Below are 17,821 nucleotides of genomic sequence, written 5' to 3' on the forward strand. Positions count from 1 at the left end.
TCTCTGTGCTTCACTTCTCTATTTTTTCAGTCAGGGCTTTTTCAGAAATCATTCAGTAGCTGTTTAGATCCCAACACCAGTAGGTGCAGCCTGGTCCGAACTCTGGGACAGGGAGGGGCCCCTGGCCATAAACTCAGGAGTTGACTGTCCTGAAAGCATGTCCCTAGTGACTCCCTTTCATTTTTTGTAATGTTAGCTTTTGGAGTCCGTTTTGCCGATAGTGGCCAGTTCATTTTGGTCTCATGCAGAGGAACGAAGAGCCTTGCACATTCTCAGAGCCGGGCCCTTGCTCACAATTACTTAGAAGACAGCACCTTTCCTCTTACTTTTGAGAGGTCCTAATAGTCTTTCTTGTTTCCTTAGCATTGACTTTTTGCCTTCTAACATGATTTCCCTTCCTGATTTCATCGTTGATGTGTAGTGTTTGATGAGAAAAAAAAAACTCTCTTTGGACAACTGAAGAAATACCCCGAGAAACTCATCATCCACTGCAAAGACCTCCGAGTATTCCACTTCTGTCTGAGGTACACAAAAGAAGAGGAAGTCAAAAGGGTAACTAGTTGCATGTATTTTTAGGTTTTCTTTCCCATCAGGTTTTACCACTAACCCTTATTTTTGGCTTATATTGTATGATGGTGGAGGGGGGAACATGCCTGTCTGCAAAGTGAAATTGGTTATAATCCTGTATGCTTTGATTAGAATTGAGAGAGAATTGGGGAAAACTTGTCTATTATGTTGGCACCCATTTACCTTTAATTCTTCAGTTCGTAATGTTTTGATTCCTGGAAACTGAAGAGTAGGAGGTGGGAAACCAGGGTCAGGAGGCAACCTTCTTCTCCCACACCTGACAGTCTTTCCAATAAGTAGTAGCAGGGACCCCCAGCTCCTGGAATGGATGAGTTCGTACCTGGAGGTAGTAGAAGTATGCGGGAGGGAGGAAGTGGTATAGGGTCGGATGGGCAAAGCTGAGTTGCCAAATGAGGCCTGTGATTTTGGACATTAAGGAAACTTAATCTGGTTGCTGCAGCAAGTTGAAATATATAACTGTATGAACTGGTTACAGGGGTCACTGTAACTTCCAAGATTTGTCTTACTGAGGTATCAAAGGTCTCAAACTTGCCACTGTAATGGTAAATACGTCAGGGGAGACCTGGTGGGGGGTGCAGCTCACCTGTTGTTTCTGGTTACAGTTGAGTTGTGCACACTTACAAGTAAATCCTTGGTTTTCTTTTAGGGAGTGTGAGAGTTCAGTTAGAACAATAAGCATGACTCTGGTATCTATTCTGAGCAGGAAATGAGTGGTACAGACAGGGAAAAGTCCCAGAGAAGCCAGAAACTTCATTTTGAATGATGATTTTAGTCATCTGTCCAAACATACTTTAGTTTGCAACTTCAAACAAAAAGCACAATGGATTGATTTCTTTTTCTGATCTTCTAGAAGAAGGTTGTAAAGGCCACAAGTGGATCAGAATAGCTAAATATCTTGGTTATTGTCTGATATTAGCCCTCTGTCTCTGATGTGTCAGATTTTTAGAATATCTGAATATGGCACTTAAGCTTCTGTAGCACCTTGATTTTGAGAAATTAGATGGTTTTTAAAAATTTCCCTAGAAATTCAAAGCTCTTAGAAAACCTGACAAAATTGTTAACATTCCATTTATTTGGCATTATTCCAAAAGATAAGATCATAGAGACCTCAACAAGAGTTTGTGTTTGTGTGCTGCCCAGAGGAGCCTATTAGCATGACTGAAAACCTAGACTCAGTGTTTATCTGCCAAAAGCATGACTATACCCATTGTTTGGTTCTTTTCTAGATTGTCAGTGGCATAATCCATCACACCCAGGCTCCCAAACTGCTTAAGCGATTGTTTCTGTTTTCCTATGCTGCTGCTGCACAAAACCATGCAGGTAAGTGTCTTCAGGGCTGTAATTTGCAGGCAGACCCTTTCAATTCCTACAGAAACTAGCAGGAGAAAACCCATCCATGAGCTTTTTCCTCTTTCCCAGCAACTGGTTGCCTCTTGCTTGGGTGATTCATTCAAGATTCTTATTAAAAAAAAGAAAAGAAAAGAAAAAAACTTTTTTCTTTTTTCCTGCGATCTTTGTTGCTTTAACTTCTCTTTTAGGTTTATTTGCTTTTTGTGAGGGATTATTGGCTTGATTATTTCTTACGAAAGATAAAATCAACGTATTACAACTGGGAATGTGAGACTATAGAGAAGCAAAATTCAGATAAGTTTAAAATAATCCTGTTTGTTCCTGGGTTCTTTTTTTTTTCACTTTAATGTACTTGATCTCATTTCATAACACTCAAGAGAATGTGTTGCATTCTAGAAAGCCTTTAAACAACCAGAATGTGCTCTGTAGCAGGTATTTTGGGGGAAATGGAATAGTTGTACATAAGGGAGCACATCAGAAAACAAGTGTGCTTACAGAACTTAAAATCCCAAGTGTTTGCCCTTCAGTTCAGGGAACAGTCCTTTACTAAGAAACTTCAGTCATCTGAATTAGCTATCAATAATGCCCAGCACTGTTCAGTGTTTCCTCAGATGTCTGTCTGTACCTTCCCTCCATCTCTCTCCTCGGTCCGTGCACTCACTCTGCCCGTCACCTGTAAGGTCACATTGATGTCAAGTGACTCTGGGTGTTACATGCTTTTCGTCAGAGAAGTGGCATGCTGGAGTACAAAGTTAAACTGCTCATTTGGTCGGCATTTTTTGAACGCTTGCTGTGGGTCAGGACTGTGGGGATGGATGTGAATACAACTAAATCCCCATCCTCTGAGCATCAAGTCAAGCAGAGGCAGCGGAGAGCTGTGTCCTCTGGTGGAAGGGCCTGCCAGGGACACAGGGCACAGGGGGTGCCTGAGCAGATAGTGGAGGTATGGGAGTGTCTGGTGGGCGAGGAGGAGTATTTTAGGCAGAGGGATTAGCACGTGCAGAGATGTAGATATCTGAAAGAGCAGGTTGCCTTTTGGGAACTCTGGTGACCTAGTAGAAGAGCTGTGAATTTTGGGGTCTGTCCCACCTGAATTCAAATCCTTGCCCAGCTGCTCAGTAGCTGTGTGATCCTGGGGATGACACTAAACTCTTGGGGCATCTGTTTTCTCATTTTCAAAACAGCATTCATGCCTCTGATGAAGTGTCGTGAAGATTGTAAATTGTTAAATGTGTGGCATATAAGGTGCAGTAAGTTAAAGAGGGTTAATTGAAAGTGTAACTGCATATTATTTGGGGTGGATTATGTTTAGAGACTTGATTACACACTAACTTAAGATAATGCTCAGCTCTACTGTTAGACTGAACATAAAATTAGTTCCTTAATTTCATAAGTTCATCTTTGTGAATGACAGATCTTTTCACTGGAGCTGTACATATAAGTGCTGGGTAACTGGCTTATAATAGCTTGTTGCAATATGAGATATACAAAATATGACTTATTTGTTGGTTACTGTAATTTTTATAAACATTTATTGAGTTTGTATTTGAAAAATCATACTCTATTTTTAGGAATTCTGCTTTTTCCTTATACCCTGATTCTTGGTCCAGACTCTACATAGGACAGTTTCTTGGCTCGCCAACACTAGGTTGATCTGTGTTCCAAAGCCCTTCGTTTGATTGACTCTGGCAGTTTCTTCACCGTGTGGTGCCTTTTTTTGTGTGTGCCAGAAGGCCGAGGATATGTGGCATCTTTTATTCTATTTTAATTCCATCTTTTTCTTATCCTCCTTCCCACCCCCATTTTTTGAGAAGTAAATGTTATAACTGATAGATGCTAATTGACCAATTAGCTTTTGCATTGAGTAGGGGTGTGTAGAGATGGGTGCTTTGCAATCTGAACATCTTTAGTTATTTCCTGGCTTGATAATTCATGAATGTGATTTGGCTGAAAGGTCCTGAATACTGAAGACATGGCATTTTAGGGAAGGACTTACTGGTGTTGCTAAGAATATTATCTGTTTTTGAATTGGAGTATTATTATTTGTGTTCATGGGGAATTTTTTTTTTTTGCATTTATTACTTTATGGAAATCCCTTATAGCTGCGTGGGTTTTAATTCTGGTTCTGTCATTGCTTAGCTCTGTGACCTTAGGCATGTTTCTTGACCTTTCTGTGCCACATCTATAAAATGGAGGATTAATATTGCATATGCTGTAGGATTATGAAGATTGAGTTAATAAGATGTAATATGCTCAGAACGGCACCTGGCACGTACTAAGGGCTATATAAGTGTAATCACTGTTTTTGTCATTATTCCTATTATCTTTTGTACTATGATATGATTTGATTAAAAGGAGCATGGGGGAGGGGAGCCTGTGTGGCTCAGCCGGTTAAGCATCTGACTCTGGATTTTGGCTCAGGTCATGTTCTCACAGTTCGGTTCATGAGTTAGAGCCCTGCGTTGGCCTCTGCGCCCTGACCTCGGGGAGCCTGTTGGGATTCTGTCCCTCTCTCTCTGCCCCTCCCCTGTTCGCATTCTCTTTGTCTCTTTCAAAAAAAAAAAAAAGCATGGGGGAGTTTTATCAAACACTGTTTTTCCCAAAAGTCTTGGGTTTTGTGTGTGTGTGTGTGTGTGTGTGTGTGTTCTGATGTGCAACAAAGGGCTTGAAGTAACTGATTTGCATAAATACCTGAGACTGTTTTGGTGCGTGCCACCCTGCAGTCTATGGCTTGGGAGAGGGCCACAGACACATCTGTCGGGTTGCAAGAGTAACGCTCCTGGACATTTCCTCCTAGCAGGGAGTAGCAGGGCAGGGTGAGGGGCAGAATTCTCCATCACCAGGGTGCTGTCCTTTATAAGCCCCAACCCTCACTGTGGCTGTCTGATCTGGTGATGGCCTTTAGTAACCAGGTGTCACACTGGAAAATCCTCTTGCTGGCGGTCATCTTCAAACTGAGGGAAGATTTACATTCAGGCATCTGACATGCTATTCAAATGAGTTTGCCATCTTATGCACATGTTGGTAGGGCTAAAAATATTTTATTATTTTAGCATTTGTGCCAAGCCTGTCTTCTAGTGCTTCACAGGATCTTTTATGTTATGTAAATTATCTCATGGTCAGATGACTGAAAATGGAGCTACAAATTACTTTTGCAAGGAGTGGAGCAGGAACACGTCTAGTATGAGGAGACAGGCCCTTGGTCATAATTTTGGGTTAATGACAAAAAAAAAAGGAACCAGGTTAGGATTAAGCAGTGAATTTACTGTGCTTGGATAAAAATGGGCTTAGTGGACAAAATTGGGGCTTAGAGATCTACTTTCACATCATTAAAATACTTGTACTTCACGACAAGATTTTATTGTCTTTTCAAATTTGTTTTGTTAGCCACTGATCCCAGGAACCATACGGTGATGTTTGACACACTTAAGGACTGGTGTTGGGAATTGGAGCGGACCAAAGGCAGTGTCAAGTACAAAGCAGTGAGTGTCAATGAAGGCTATAAAGTCTGTGAAAGGTAAGCATTCAGTGCTCTGCCTTTTTTTTTTTTTTTAACAGCTTTATTGAGATTGAATTCACATGCCATACAGTTCACATATTTGAAGTACACAGTATTTTGAGATCTGTTCACAGAGCGTGAAACCATCACCACAGTCTATTTTAGAACATTTTCGTCAGCCCTAAAAGAAACCTCATGCCCCTTAGTAGTTGCCCCTCATGTGCCCTCAACACCCCTAGCCCTAGGTAACCTCTGGTCCACTTTCTGTCTTTATAGTTTGCTTATTCTGGAGATTTCATGTAAACGGAATCATATCGTAAAGTGGTCTTTATGCTTGGCTTCTTTCACTTACTGTGATGTTGTCAAGGCTCGTCCATGTTGTTGCATGTATCAGAATTTCATTCATTTTTATTGTTGAATAAGATTCCATGGTATGGATGTACCACATTTTATTTACTCATCAGTTTATAGACATTGGGTTGTGTTCCCTTTTTGGCTATTTTGAATAATGCTGCTATGAACATTTGTATACAAGGTTTTATGTGCACAGAGGTTTCCAGGTCTTTTGTGTATATATATTTATATATACACCTAGAAGTAGAATTGCTGGCTCATGTAGTAACTCTGTTTAACTGTTTGAGGAACTGCCAGACTGTTTTCCACGGTGACTGTACCATTTTACACTCCCATCAGCAGGGTGTGAGGTTGCCACATTTTCCCACATTGAAACCATGCTTAAGAAAACCTTAAGGTGTCCCTTAAAACATTCAGAAATGAATTTGTGTCTTTGTGTGTGTCTTTTTTTCCATTTTATCTGTAGTCCAAGTGTAAAATGATTAGAGGCACTTCTGAATTTATATTGTGTATTTGCTTTACTTTTCTTGGGCACTTTATTCAGTAAAAATCTTTGAGTGGCTACTGTCATGCCAGGTAGTGACCTAGCTACTGGAGATACAGCACTAAGAATTCCTGCCCTCCTGGAACTTTCATTCTGGCAGGAGGCAAACTATGAGAGAACAAATGAGTGAATAGAGTGTATTAAAAGGTAGTAAGTACTGTGGAGAAAATTAAATCAGCAACGGACTAGGGAGTGCTGGGGGGTGTTGGTGCAGAGGTTGGTCAGGCACAGGGGACAGTGCAAAATCAAAGACCCTGAGGTGGAATCTAGTCTGGCTTCTGTGAGGAACAGCAAGGAGCCCAGGGGCTGGGGAGCAGTCATCAGGGGACAGAGGAGTAGGGGTGAGGTCAGGGCGCACAGGGGTGGTTGGATGGTTATGGTAGGAGGCTTTCAGAATTTATCATGCGGTGAGGAGGAGTTTGAGCAGAGGCGTGATGTGATCTGACCTACATTTTTAAAGGATGACTCTGCATAATCCTCTTTTAGAAACTTGAATCTTATCATTTTGGGACATATTCCCCAGCACGCTGCTAATAGTTTTATAAGATTTGTATTTTTGTAGAGCATTTTGTATTTATGGTTCTGATGGGCCTCTTCACATCAGTTTTGATTTTGATCAATCTCAAATATCTATCAAGTTAGCTCTCCTGACACAGCACAACCTGGAGTGACAGTGGGGAGGGACCTGCAGAGCAAGTGTCACCTCCCCATTCCCACCCTCCTCCTCCACTCTTTCCTAGTCACAAAGCTTGGAAAGGGAAGGCTAGCTCTCCCTCAGAAAGAACTTAGAAATCCCTGCACCCAGGAGGTGGTAGCATGTAATGTGATGTTGACACTGATAGGAGGCATCTCCGTTCTCAGAAATGTTTTTAAAAATCCTGCCATGGACTGATTAAATTCATTAGGATTTGTGTAGTTCTCAGCACACCAAAAATATACTTGGTAGGGAAGGCAGGTGGGGAGAAAGCCTTTAATGAGTGGTTAGCAGAGAAAATGAAGCTTTAGCAAGATTTTAGTGCTTAGAGCACCTGGTGCCAACACACCCCACCTTGGGCTGCCCCAGCCACGCATACCGTCCTCTACCCTTTTCTGTCCCAAGGGGAAGAGACGGGGCAAGTTGTGCTTTGTTTCTCACCCGGACCAAGGTGGTGCAGCCTGCTGGTCTCCCCAGTGTTCATTGCCTGTATTTACAAGGCGCTTCGTGTTTGACTCCTGCCCGACTGCCTTCTGTCCAGTCCCCTGGCCACTCTGACCCCCTGCCATAGACCTTGCCTGAGTGGTCTCCTGTTGGGGGTGCTCCTTTGTCTTTCAGCTGCAGGAGGGTAGTTCCTTCCAGCTTGTGTGTCAGATATTAGCCCAGGTGTTACTTTCATAGGGAGCCTTCCCAGGGCTAGGCCAGGTCTCTGGGAGAGCTTTCATTGCACTTACTGTATGCCTCTCTTCACAACACTTCCTACAATTGTGAGTTTATTTTTATCTGTGTCACTGTTTGGAAATGTTTGCTTCTGCAACCTGGCAGCTCTGGAGAGATTCAGGGACACTGTTTTTGTTCATCACTATATCCTCAGTCCCTAGTACAGTGCCTGGTTTTGAGAGGCACTCAATAAATAGAATGAGTAAATTAATGGAAGTCCTTCCTTCAGTAGTGAGAGGGCACTCCAACCGGTTTGGATAAGAATAGGAAACTGAGTTTCTGCTTCATCTCCCAAGGTCAGAGCTGGCTCTTTACCAGTCTTCCTTCTGAAAAGCCTTTCTGAAGGCCTTTGTCTCATCCTGCCTCCTGTCAAGGTATCAGAAGGCCCGTTACCCTGCAGGGTAACGTATAAACCAGTGCTGCCTCAGGAAGACATTGCTGCCCTGATGTTGTCACTCTGAGGGTTTCCTCACCCTAAGTAAGGCTGTGCCCGAGTGGACTGGACAACTTTCCTTGAATATTTATTTTGAATATTTCCTTGAATAATAAAGTCGTCCTGTATTGGGAAAGGCTGTTTACTTGAAACTTGTCCTAATGACTAAAATGACTGCTCTCCAAGGAGGGAAGATTAACTGTTTGTGGACATTGGGAGCCTCACAGCAGAGACTCCTTAGAACTTCCTTGTAGTTCTTAAAACAATGTGGCCCAGGAGCGCCTGGGTGGCTCAGTCCGTTGAACATTGGACTCTTGATTTTGGTTCAGGTCGTGATCTTGCGGTTTATGGATTTGAGCCCTGAGTCGGTTTGTGGATTTGTGCCCTGAATTGGGCTCTGTGCTGCCAGTGCCACTGCTTGGGATTCTCTCTCTGCCCCACCCACCCTGCTCATGTGCACATGTGTGCTCTCTCTCTCTCTCAAAAATAAATAAATAAAAATAAACTAAAAAATAAAAATATTGTGGCCTAAGCTGGGGAGGGAGCTGAGACTTGGGGCTGAACCCACCACACAGGTGGCTCCCCTCTGCAGACTGAGAAACAGTGGTCTGTGTATAAGCTGCCATCCAGGGCAGTGCTGCTCCCAGTTTGCACAGCTAAATCACCTGGGAGCTCGTTAATGTGCAGATTCTGATCCACTAGGTGTGAGGTTGGGCTTGAGAGTCTGCTGTCCAGGTGATGCCGCTGCATACCTGGAGCGTAGGGTCTTCTAGGAGCAATAGGTAGGAGCAATAGCCATCATCCTGTTTCTATACCAGGAGGGCTTTTCAGCTTTGGATTTTCTTCTTCAGGTTTCTGATATTTCATAGTTCTGGGGTGGAGCCTGGACATAAGGAGGTTTTTAATTTTCCCATGTGATTTTTTTTTTTTAATTTTTTTTTTTCAACGTTTATTTATTTTTGGGACAGAGAGAGACAGAGCATGAACGGGGGAGGGGCAGAGAGAGAGGGAGACACAGAATCGGAAACAGGCTCCAGGCTCCGAGCCATCAGCCCAGAGCCTGATGCGGGGCTCGAACTCACGGACCGCGAGATCGTGACCTGACTGAAGTCGGACGCTTAACCGACTGCGCCACCCAGGCGCCCCATCCCATGTGATTTTAATGGGCAGCCTTATTCGTTGATTTGTGAAGAGGTATTTATGTATGTATGTATTTCTTTTACTTCAGTGATAACACCTGAACAAGGAACATCTTACCACCCACCCCCTTAAGCACACATCTAATAAAATATTCTGGACACTGCAGACTTCAAAAGCCAAATAATTCTTAACAGTTTTGATGGTTTGAAGTATCTTCTCCTTGACCAGTAGTTTCTAAACCTGATTTTATATTATAATATAATGGGCACTTTTTTCTTTTTAAACACCTTTAAGATTTTTTTAAGTGGAAAATTTCAGGCAGTATAAAAGAAAAGAGAATATGATGAATTCCCTTTCATTCATCACCCACCTTCAACAATTCTCTTTTTTTTAAGTTTTTTATTTTGAGAGAGACAGAGTGTGACTCAGGGAGGGCGCACCTGCCAGCACAGAGCCCAGTGTGGGGCTTGAACCCACCTGTGAGATCATGACCTGAGCTGAAATCAAGAGTTGGATGCCTAACCAACTGAGCCATGCAGGTGCCCCAGCAATTTTTAACTCGTGCCTAATCCTATTTTCTCTGTGTTTCCCCTGAATTAATTAATTAATTAATTAATTATTTTCCCCTTGAATCCTTTTGGAATAAATCCCAGACCTTACCACATTTCATTCATGAATATTTTGGTATACATCTCTAATAATTAAGGATTCTTTTTATAAATATAATCATAAAACCGTTGTCATCCCTTTCAAATTTAACATTAAAACCATCAATACCATTCAATAGCCAGTCAGTATTCAGAATGTCCCCATTGTTTTATAAACTTTTAAAACAATTTTTCATCTTTTTATGTTTTATCATTAATCAAGACTCAATGAGATTGATCTCTTGTCATTGATTGATAGGTGTCTTAAGTGTCTTAATCTATAGATTGTCCCACCATTATTTGTTTTCTTGCTTTTCAGTGTTTGTTTATTTTTGAAGGAGAGAGAGAGTGTGAGCGTGGGAGGGACAGGGAGAGTGAGAGGGAGACAGAATCCAAAGCAGGCTCCAGGCTCTGAGCTGTCAGCACAGAGCCCAACAAGGGACTTGAACTCATGAGCCATGAGATTATGACCTGAGCTGAAGTCAGACACCCAATGGGGAGCCACCCAGATGCCCCCATTATTTGTTTTCTTGCAATTTATTTGAAGAAACCAGGCTATTTGATTGTTTCTTATAATCTAGATTCGGTTGGTGTTTAAAATAGTGCTCCCCCATGGATTGATTAGATTTAATGACTTGATCACGTTAAAATTTTGATCTCTTCAACTTAGAAAGTCCCTGTGTCCCATCACCTAATATGTAACGGATTTACTTAAAATGTGCAGTGTGCATACAAGTGGCATCTGATTATTTTCCATTATAGTTACACCACAGTTAAACTTCTTATTTCCCATGAGGCTTTATTTTAAGCTCTTTGACTGAAAGGTGTTTGTAGCTCACAGTGATGCAACTTACGCAGGTTTCTTATTAATAGAAACCTGCATCTGTTAACTAGAGGAAGAGGTGGTGTCCCTGTATAGCTCTGATCTTTGCAACTCTGAAACCTAACTTTCCCACATCCTACCACTTAACAGGTTATTTTTAGAACCTAAAATTTCTCATGCAGAAACTGAAGTCATACTGGTTGGGTTCAGAGTGTAGCTCTCCTAATGCTTACTAGTTGTATAACCTGTGAAGGACCTTAGTGGCCCTGTCTCAATTTCTTTATCTGTGAAATGGAATAATAGTAGTACATACCTCATAAGAGTTGTCAGGAGGATTAAATGAATAATTTGTGTTACCTAATTAGAGTCTGGCATACAGTAAACACTTATTTGTTTGTTGTTGTCAGAGTGCTTGATAAAATGTCTCGGCAGCAGTCATCTTTTTTTTTTAAGTTCATTTATTTTCAGAGAGAGACCACAAACGGGGGGAGGGGCAGAGAGAAAGGGAGAGAGAGAGAGAACCCCAGTCAGGTTCCATGCTGTCGGTGTGGAGCCCAACACGGGTTGAACCCACAGACCATGAGATCATGATGTGAGCTGAAACCGAGAGTCAGATGCTTGACCGACCAAGCCACCCAGGTGCCCCTAGGCAGCAGTCATCTTAATTACTGGTTTTCGTATTGGTCTGACTGAAACAACATGGATGCTTAATTGCCACTATATGATGAGAAAGATCAATCACTCCCAATTTTGGAATTCATATATTTTTAGATATCACAGATTCCAGTCCCCTCATTTCATGGATGAGGAAACAGACCCAGAGAGGTGGGGTAGCTTACTTAGGGTCACACAGAATCAGAGGCAGAGCTAGGATTTGAACCCAGAGTCCCAACTGACTTGGCCAGAGATAATTCATGTGCATTTGCTCTTCTTAACAGGAAAATAAGGTTCATGTCCTGCCACTCTGCTTTCGCTTCCTCAGTTCATTAAAGTTGAGCTTTCATATTTAGTGAATTACTCTAGTACTAAAACTGGTGACATCTCTTTCTTCTAGATTGCCAGCATACTTTGTTGTCCCCACCCCTCTTCCCGAAGAGGATTTGTCACGCTTTCAGGGTCACGGCATACCAGTAAGTACATCTAGAAACCCTAATAGCCGTGGGTTGCTCATCAACCCATTCTGACAAATTATTCTATTTAAAGCCGTTGGCTTTGGTCCTCCGTTCAAAACTGATCCATAAATATCTCAGGGAGTCACTAAAAAAGTTTCTCTCTCAGACTTGAGGCTCCCTAGGACAGAGCTCTAAAGCTTTCACAGATGCAGTAGAGTTTTTAGCAGAAACATCTTAGAGATTTAAGAGGATTATGTGTCTGTCTAGTGTTGAAAGCCAGCCTGATTTAACACCTGAAATCATTTTGAGGCTGAGCTAGCTGACCACCCTAAGGGAATAAGGTTTAAGATTCTTTTGGGCCCCACTATTAATTTTTGAGTGGGCGTGGCCATGTTTTCTCCCAGAGGCAACATGGAGAACTAACTTATTTTTCACAGAATAGACTGGGATGGGAGCCATATTTAATGTGTCACTGATCAAAGAAAGCAATACTTTGGCAGTTACTCCAGTTTCTAATTGGTGGTGGGAGTTGCCAAGCCTTCAGGGAATTTAGTAAAGAATGAGAATTATAAATAAATTCTGTGCTGTGCACATGGCTTGTTCACCAAAAAGGTCATTCCTGTATGGGAGTCGAGATGTTTAATCAGAGGTCACGTGCTCAGAAGCCCATGCAGGCAGGTAGGTAATGAGCTTGGCCCTTGGCAGTGAACCAGATACCATCCGCCTGAGTTAAGGGGAGTCTGCTTCTCTGTGCCAGCCAGTTTGTGCTGTGTGGGAATATGGGCCTTGTCTTGCCAGATATCTGATTTTTCAGGAGAAGCCAGAGATAGGGATTTTTATGTGAGTTGTGAGTTTTCCCAGTTTCTAAATGTATGCAACTGATTTAGATGTTTAAAAAACTCTGGTCTTTGGGCTAGAGTTGGCTCATGTCCCACCAGTTTACAACCTTTGATTGAGAGCTGTGGTTTTCACACTTTCTTGTCTTAGTGCTCAACACTCTAAAACATTATTGAGGATTTCAAGGAGTTTTTGTTTATGTGGATTATATTGTTTCATATTTGCCATACGAAAAACTAAAAACTTACTGCTTATTTTAGCAATAAACTTAACTACATTTTAATCTAAGTGACATATTTTTGTGAAAAATAACTATTGTTCAAAACAAACAAAAACATAGGATAACAGTGTTTTACATTCTTAAAAATAGATGACCACCGAATTCTTCTATCTGCCCCTTTCATTCAGTGTGTTCTAGTATGGTAGCGTTTGGTTGAAGTACATGAAAATCCAGCCTCACACAGATCCATATTTGGGGAAGGGAGGAATATTTATTAGCCTTTTCAGATAACTGAGAATATTGTTCTTTGATGGTACACCAAAAAAAAAAAAAAAAAGATTGGTAGTTTCATAAAGGTTAATTGCAATAAGGAATCTGAAAATATAATGAATTTTTCATTCTCTGCTAAATTAAAACCCATGGGTCTGTCTTGTACTTGTCATAGATCTTAAAACATGAATGATTTTATGACGTTATATAGTGGTCATTTGGAAAATGTTGGTTCACTGGGCTATACAGATCATCCAAATATTAACTTACTTCCTTATATAATATAAAAATCAGAAGTGCCTGGGAGCTCAGTCAGTTGAATGTCCAACTTTTTTTTTTAAGTTTATTTATTTATTTTGAGAGAGAGCGCACACAGGGGAGGGGCAGAGAGAGGGGGAGAGAAGGAGAATCCTTGGGATTTTCCCTCTGTCCCTCTCCCCCACTTGTGCTCGATCTCATGCTCTCTCTCTCTCTCTAAAATTTTAAGAAATCACATTCATTAGCATTGTCTTTGTCTTGTCAGAAGTCTGTATATTTTGGGAAGCTGTCCAGCTGGAGTCAGAGGTTAGTTTTACACAATTCTGATTTTTGCTTGAAAGTTCATTTTTTATTTGCAACAATCTGTCAGTTGTTTTCCTTGAAGTGGCAGGGTCACTTCATTTTTTTTTTGAGGATGCATCTGCCAGATTCCAAAGTCTGAACACCCGTTGTTTGACTCACACTCATTCTGTATGGGTTTTGGTTTTTTGGTTTTTTTCCTCACTCATTCTTTCAATTCCATGGAAACAGCAGCTAGTTCGCCTCTCAGCTCAGGCACACACGTGCTCTTTCTTGTGACCAACACCATTTCAGTGCTTACTTCCCACTCCATCGCACGGAATAGAAAGCATATTACTATTAAATTGTCCATAATGGTCAAGATTAATAACATTAATAATTTTTAGTCCTTCATTAAGGACATTCTCAAGTGAAAGAGAATTTTTTTTCCCGTGAGCGTGTGGCAGCGAAGAATACAGTGGTGACCGATGGCATCTGGTGGTGGTGCCTTGGTTGGTGCTAAGACACCAGCACTTTTGCCCACCAGGGCTTTGCCATAGGTGCGAATGTCAACACTGTGAAAAGGACACAGTTACCTCTTAATATTTATTCTCAGAACACCTGAAAGGGTCTTGGGACCCTGCCCCCACCCCCCTCCACCCCCCACCATGCCTCCATCTCAACATTTTAAGAATTGCTGTTGTAGAAGGATGAAAATGAACGTCTTCATTTCTCAGCCTTTCAGAGATGGATCTAGGGAAAGAAGGTGAGCTCTGTGGGAAGAAACAAATACGAATTGTCCGCACCTGTGCAAACAGGCTGCTTTTCCACCTGGCGTTGTATGAAATTTTGATACTGTGTTCTAGCCAGGCCTTCAGGCTGAGGAGTAGGAAGTGTTCTGCTAAGACCTGAGTGGGGAACCAGCAACATAACTTTGATAGAAACAGTAGGAAAGTGTTCTCACTTTTTCAGATCTGACTTCATGATATGTCCTGGAAGTTGTTAGTGGAGTTTGCATGAATGGACAGTAGAAACATTTTGTACGTAATGGAATTTTCACATTTACCCAGGGAACACAGCTTTCGGTACACATAACGTAAAATTTGCCATTAATGGCATTTATGTATTCACAATGTTGTACAACCATTACTGCTTTCTAGTTCCAGAACATTTGCGTATCTCCATGCTTTTTTTACCCTGAATTTTCAGCTAGTTTGTTTTTTTCTTGCCTTCACTTATTTTCAGTGAAGACCTACATCGTTTGTAAATTCAGTCACATCCTTGCTCTAATAGCGACTTTGACGTCCTCTACCCTCTGCTGTTCTCCAGCCCCTGAGTATATTTTCTGGCCGTGGGGCTAGTGAACATTGCTAAAGATGATTCAAACCAAACAGCAGAGTGTTCCTTAATGGGATATGCGAAAGCCATGTTACCTTGCCTCTGTTGGGCCTTTGTTCTGGCTCAGCAGTCTGTTATTTAACTCCTTTTGGATCCTGTATCATTCTTCCCTGGGGCTGGTGTAAACCATCTTTGCATTCTTTTTAAGTTTGTAAATTCCATTCTTTTTTTTTTTTTTTTTAAAGTTTTATTTACTTTAGTAATCTCTACTCCCAGTGTGGGACTCAAGCTCATGACCCTGAGATCCAGAGTCACAGAGTCACATGCTCTTCCAACTGAGCCTGCCAGGTGCCCCTGTAATTCCATTCTTCTTCTTCTTTTTTTTTAAGTTTATTTATTTTGAGAGAGAGAAAGCCCAAGTCCAAGAGGGGCAGAGAGAGAGAATCCCAAGCAGGCTTCACACTCGGTACAGAGCCTGACGTGGGTCTCAATCCCACGTCATGAGACCCATGACCCGAGCCACTATCAAGAGTTGGACTGTTCAAACGACTGAGCCACCCAGGCAACCTCCCCTGTAATTCCAGTCTTAACTTTTGTACTGAGAGACAACATTTCCCCCACTTCTGTGGGATCTTGGACAATCAGCGACAAGACCTCCTCCCTCAGCTTCCTCCTTCACCTCCTGTTGTTTTTTTCTGTGTTCCTGTTTCCTTATCCTGAATCTAACTAAACATCTGCCTGGCTCTTGATCTCATCTGCCCTTGTTTTGTCTGGAGCCTGCTTCCATCAGTCTTCCGCCTTCCACGTGGATCTTTCCATGGTTCTGCTCTACCTGAAGGCGTGTTCAAGCTTTCCCTAACCTGAAGAAGCCCCTCCTGAAGAGCTAAGTTGTTGTCTTGTTCTCCTTCCGACAAACATATTTCAAGACTCTACTGACCTAGGTTTCTCAGTTGGTTAAGCATCTGACTCTTGATTGGCTCAGATCATGATCTCACAGTTCCGTGGGATTGAGCCCCATGTTGGACTCTGCGCTAGCACGAGGAGCCTTCTTGGGATTCTCTTATCTGCCCCTCCCCACTCACACTATCTCCATCTCTCTCTCTCAGAATAAATAAATGAACGTTAAAAAATAAAAGACTGTGTACTAACTGCCCCTACTTGTCTCTCTACTTGTTTCTTCTTTCGTGGTGACTTTTACCCCCTACTCTGCTGAAGGACCTTCCCGAAGTCACTATGCCTTGTGTATCGCCACCTCTCTTCCCCATCACTGCAGGTTTGACCCTAATTATGTTCTCTTTTTTTGCTTCTAAATTCCTGTCTTGCTTTGGACACACTGTGCTTTCTTGGTCCTCTGACTTCCTTAATAGTTTCTTCTTTCTTACACTGGTGTCCAGTTGTAGATGGTCCCCTAAAGCTCTGTCTTTGGCTCTACTAAGAGAGATACCTTAAGATGTGCCAAATAATGAATAATCTCCCCCTCTCCCTCTTCAAAGTTAAACAGAATAGGGGCACTTGGGTGGCTTAGTTGGTTGAGTGTCCGATTGTTGATTTTGGCTCAGGTCATGATCCTAAGGTCATGGAATTGAGCCCTACATTGGGTTCCACACACTGAGTGTGGAACCTTCTTAAGATTCTCTCGCTCTCTTGCTCTCCTGCATACTCTCGTGCGCACTCTCTTTCTGCCCTTCCCTCCCTCCCCCTCTGTCCCCTCACTCTCTCCCTCTCTAAAAATAAAAATAATATTTTTTTAAATAATAAAAGTAAACAGGATTAACAAGGAGCGATTCTTGTCTGTTGTCAAGACTTTTATACTAAGAACCCAGACAGAAATCATACATATTACAATAGGAGAAGACATGCTTTTTGTTAAATTCTTATGAGAAGTATGTCTTTGACCAAGAATTTTGCTTGTTTCTGGGCGTATGGGTGGCTCAGCTGGATAAGCATCCAACCCTTGATTTTGGCTCAGGTCATGATCTCATGGTTCAAGGGTTCCAGCTCTATGTCGGGCTCTGCATTGACAGTCAGGAGCCTGCTTGGGATTCTGTCTCTTTCTCTGCCCCTCCCCTGCTCTCTCTCTTTCTCAAAATATATAAACTTAAAAAAATTAAAAATTTTGCTTGTTTCCTGTTTATTTTTAAAAACAATACCTAGTGCTTTTGCTTTTATTTTATTATCTATTTTCAGAGTATTAAAAAAATTAAAAATAATTTTTTTAATGTTTATTTTTGAGAGAGAGAGAGAGACAGAGCGTGAGTTGGGGAGAGGCAGAGAGAGAGGGAGACATAGAATCCAAAGCAGCTCCAGGCTCTGAGATGTCAGCACAGAGCCTGACACGGGGCTCGAACTCACAAGCTGTGAGATCATGACCTGAGCCAAAGTCTGCCGCCCAACCGACTGAGCCACCCAGGCGCCCCTAAAAATTTTTAAAAAAAATATTTGTTTATTTTTGAGAGAGAGACAGACAGACAGACAGATTATGAACAGGTGAGGGGCAGAGAGAGAGGGACACACAGAATCTGAAACAGGCTCCAGGCTCTGAGCTGTCAGCACAGAGCCCAACACAGGGCTCGAACTCAAGAACTGTGAGATCATGACCTGAGGCAAAGTCAGACACTTAACTGACTGATCCACTTGGGCATCCCTATTTATTTTTTCAAGTAGAGAATAGTTAGGGAATTACCCCAGAAGAGATGAGACAGGTATGGTTGTGCC

The 17,821-nt window shown here is 42.0% G+C and overlaps 1 protein-coding gene across 4 annotated transcripts in view; it reads left to right on the forward strand.

The window, feature by feature from the left end:
* Positions 1-17,821, forward strand: part of MTMR12 (myotubularin related protein 12) — a 66,663-nt gene that overhangs the window by 30,030 nt on the left and 18,812 nt on the right. For all 4 annotated transcript variants that reach the window (XR_007145392.1, XM_047825604.1, XM_047825802.1 and 1 more), the window contains exons 5-8: positions 422-552; positions 1,815-1,908; positions 5,326-5,455; positions 11,847-11,922. Coding sequence is in view for 3 of the 4 variants with exons in the window: in XM_047825604.1 (XP_047681560.1) it covers positions 422-552; positions 1,815-1,908; positions 5,326-5,455; positions 11,847-11,922 (431 nt within the window). In the remaining variant the exon portion in view is untranslated. The remainder of the gene's footprint in view (positions 1-421; positions 553-1,814; positions 1,909-5,325; positions 5,456-11,846; positions 11,923-17,821) is intronic.

Source organism: Prionailurus viverrinus, chromosome A1, assembly GCF_022837055.1.
Source record: "Prionailurus viverrinus isolate Anna chromosome A1, UM_Priviv_1.0, whole genome shotgun sequence".
NCBI classification, from domain to species: Eukaryota; Metazoa; Chordata; class Mammalia; order Carnivora; family Felidae; genus Prionailurus; species Prionailurus viverrinus.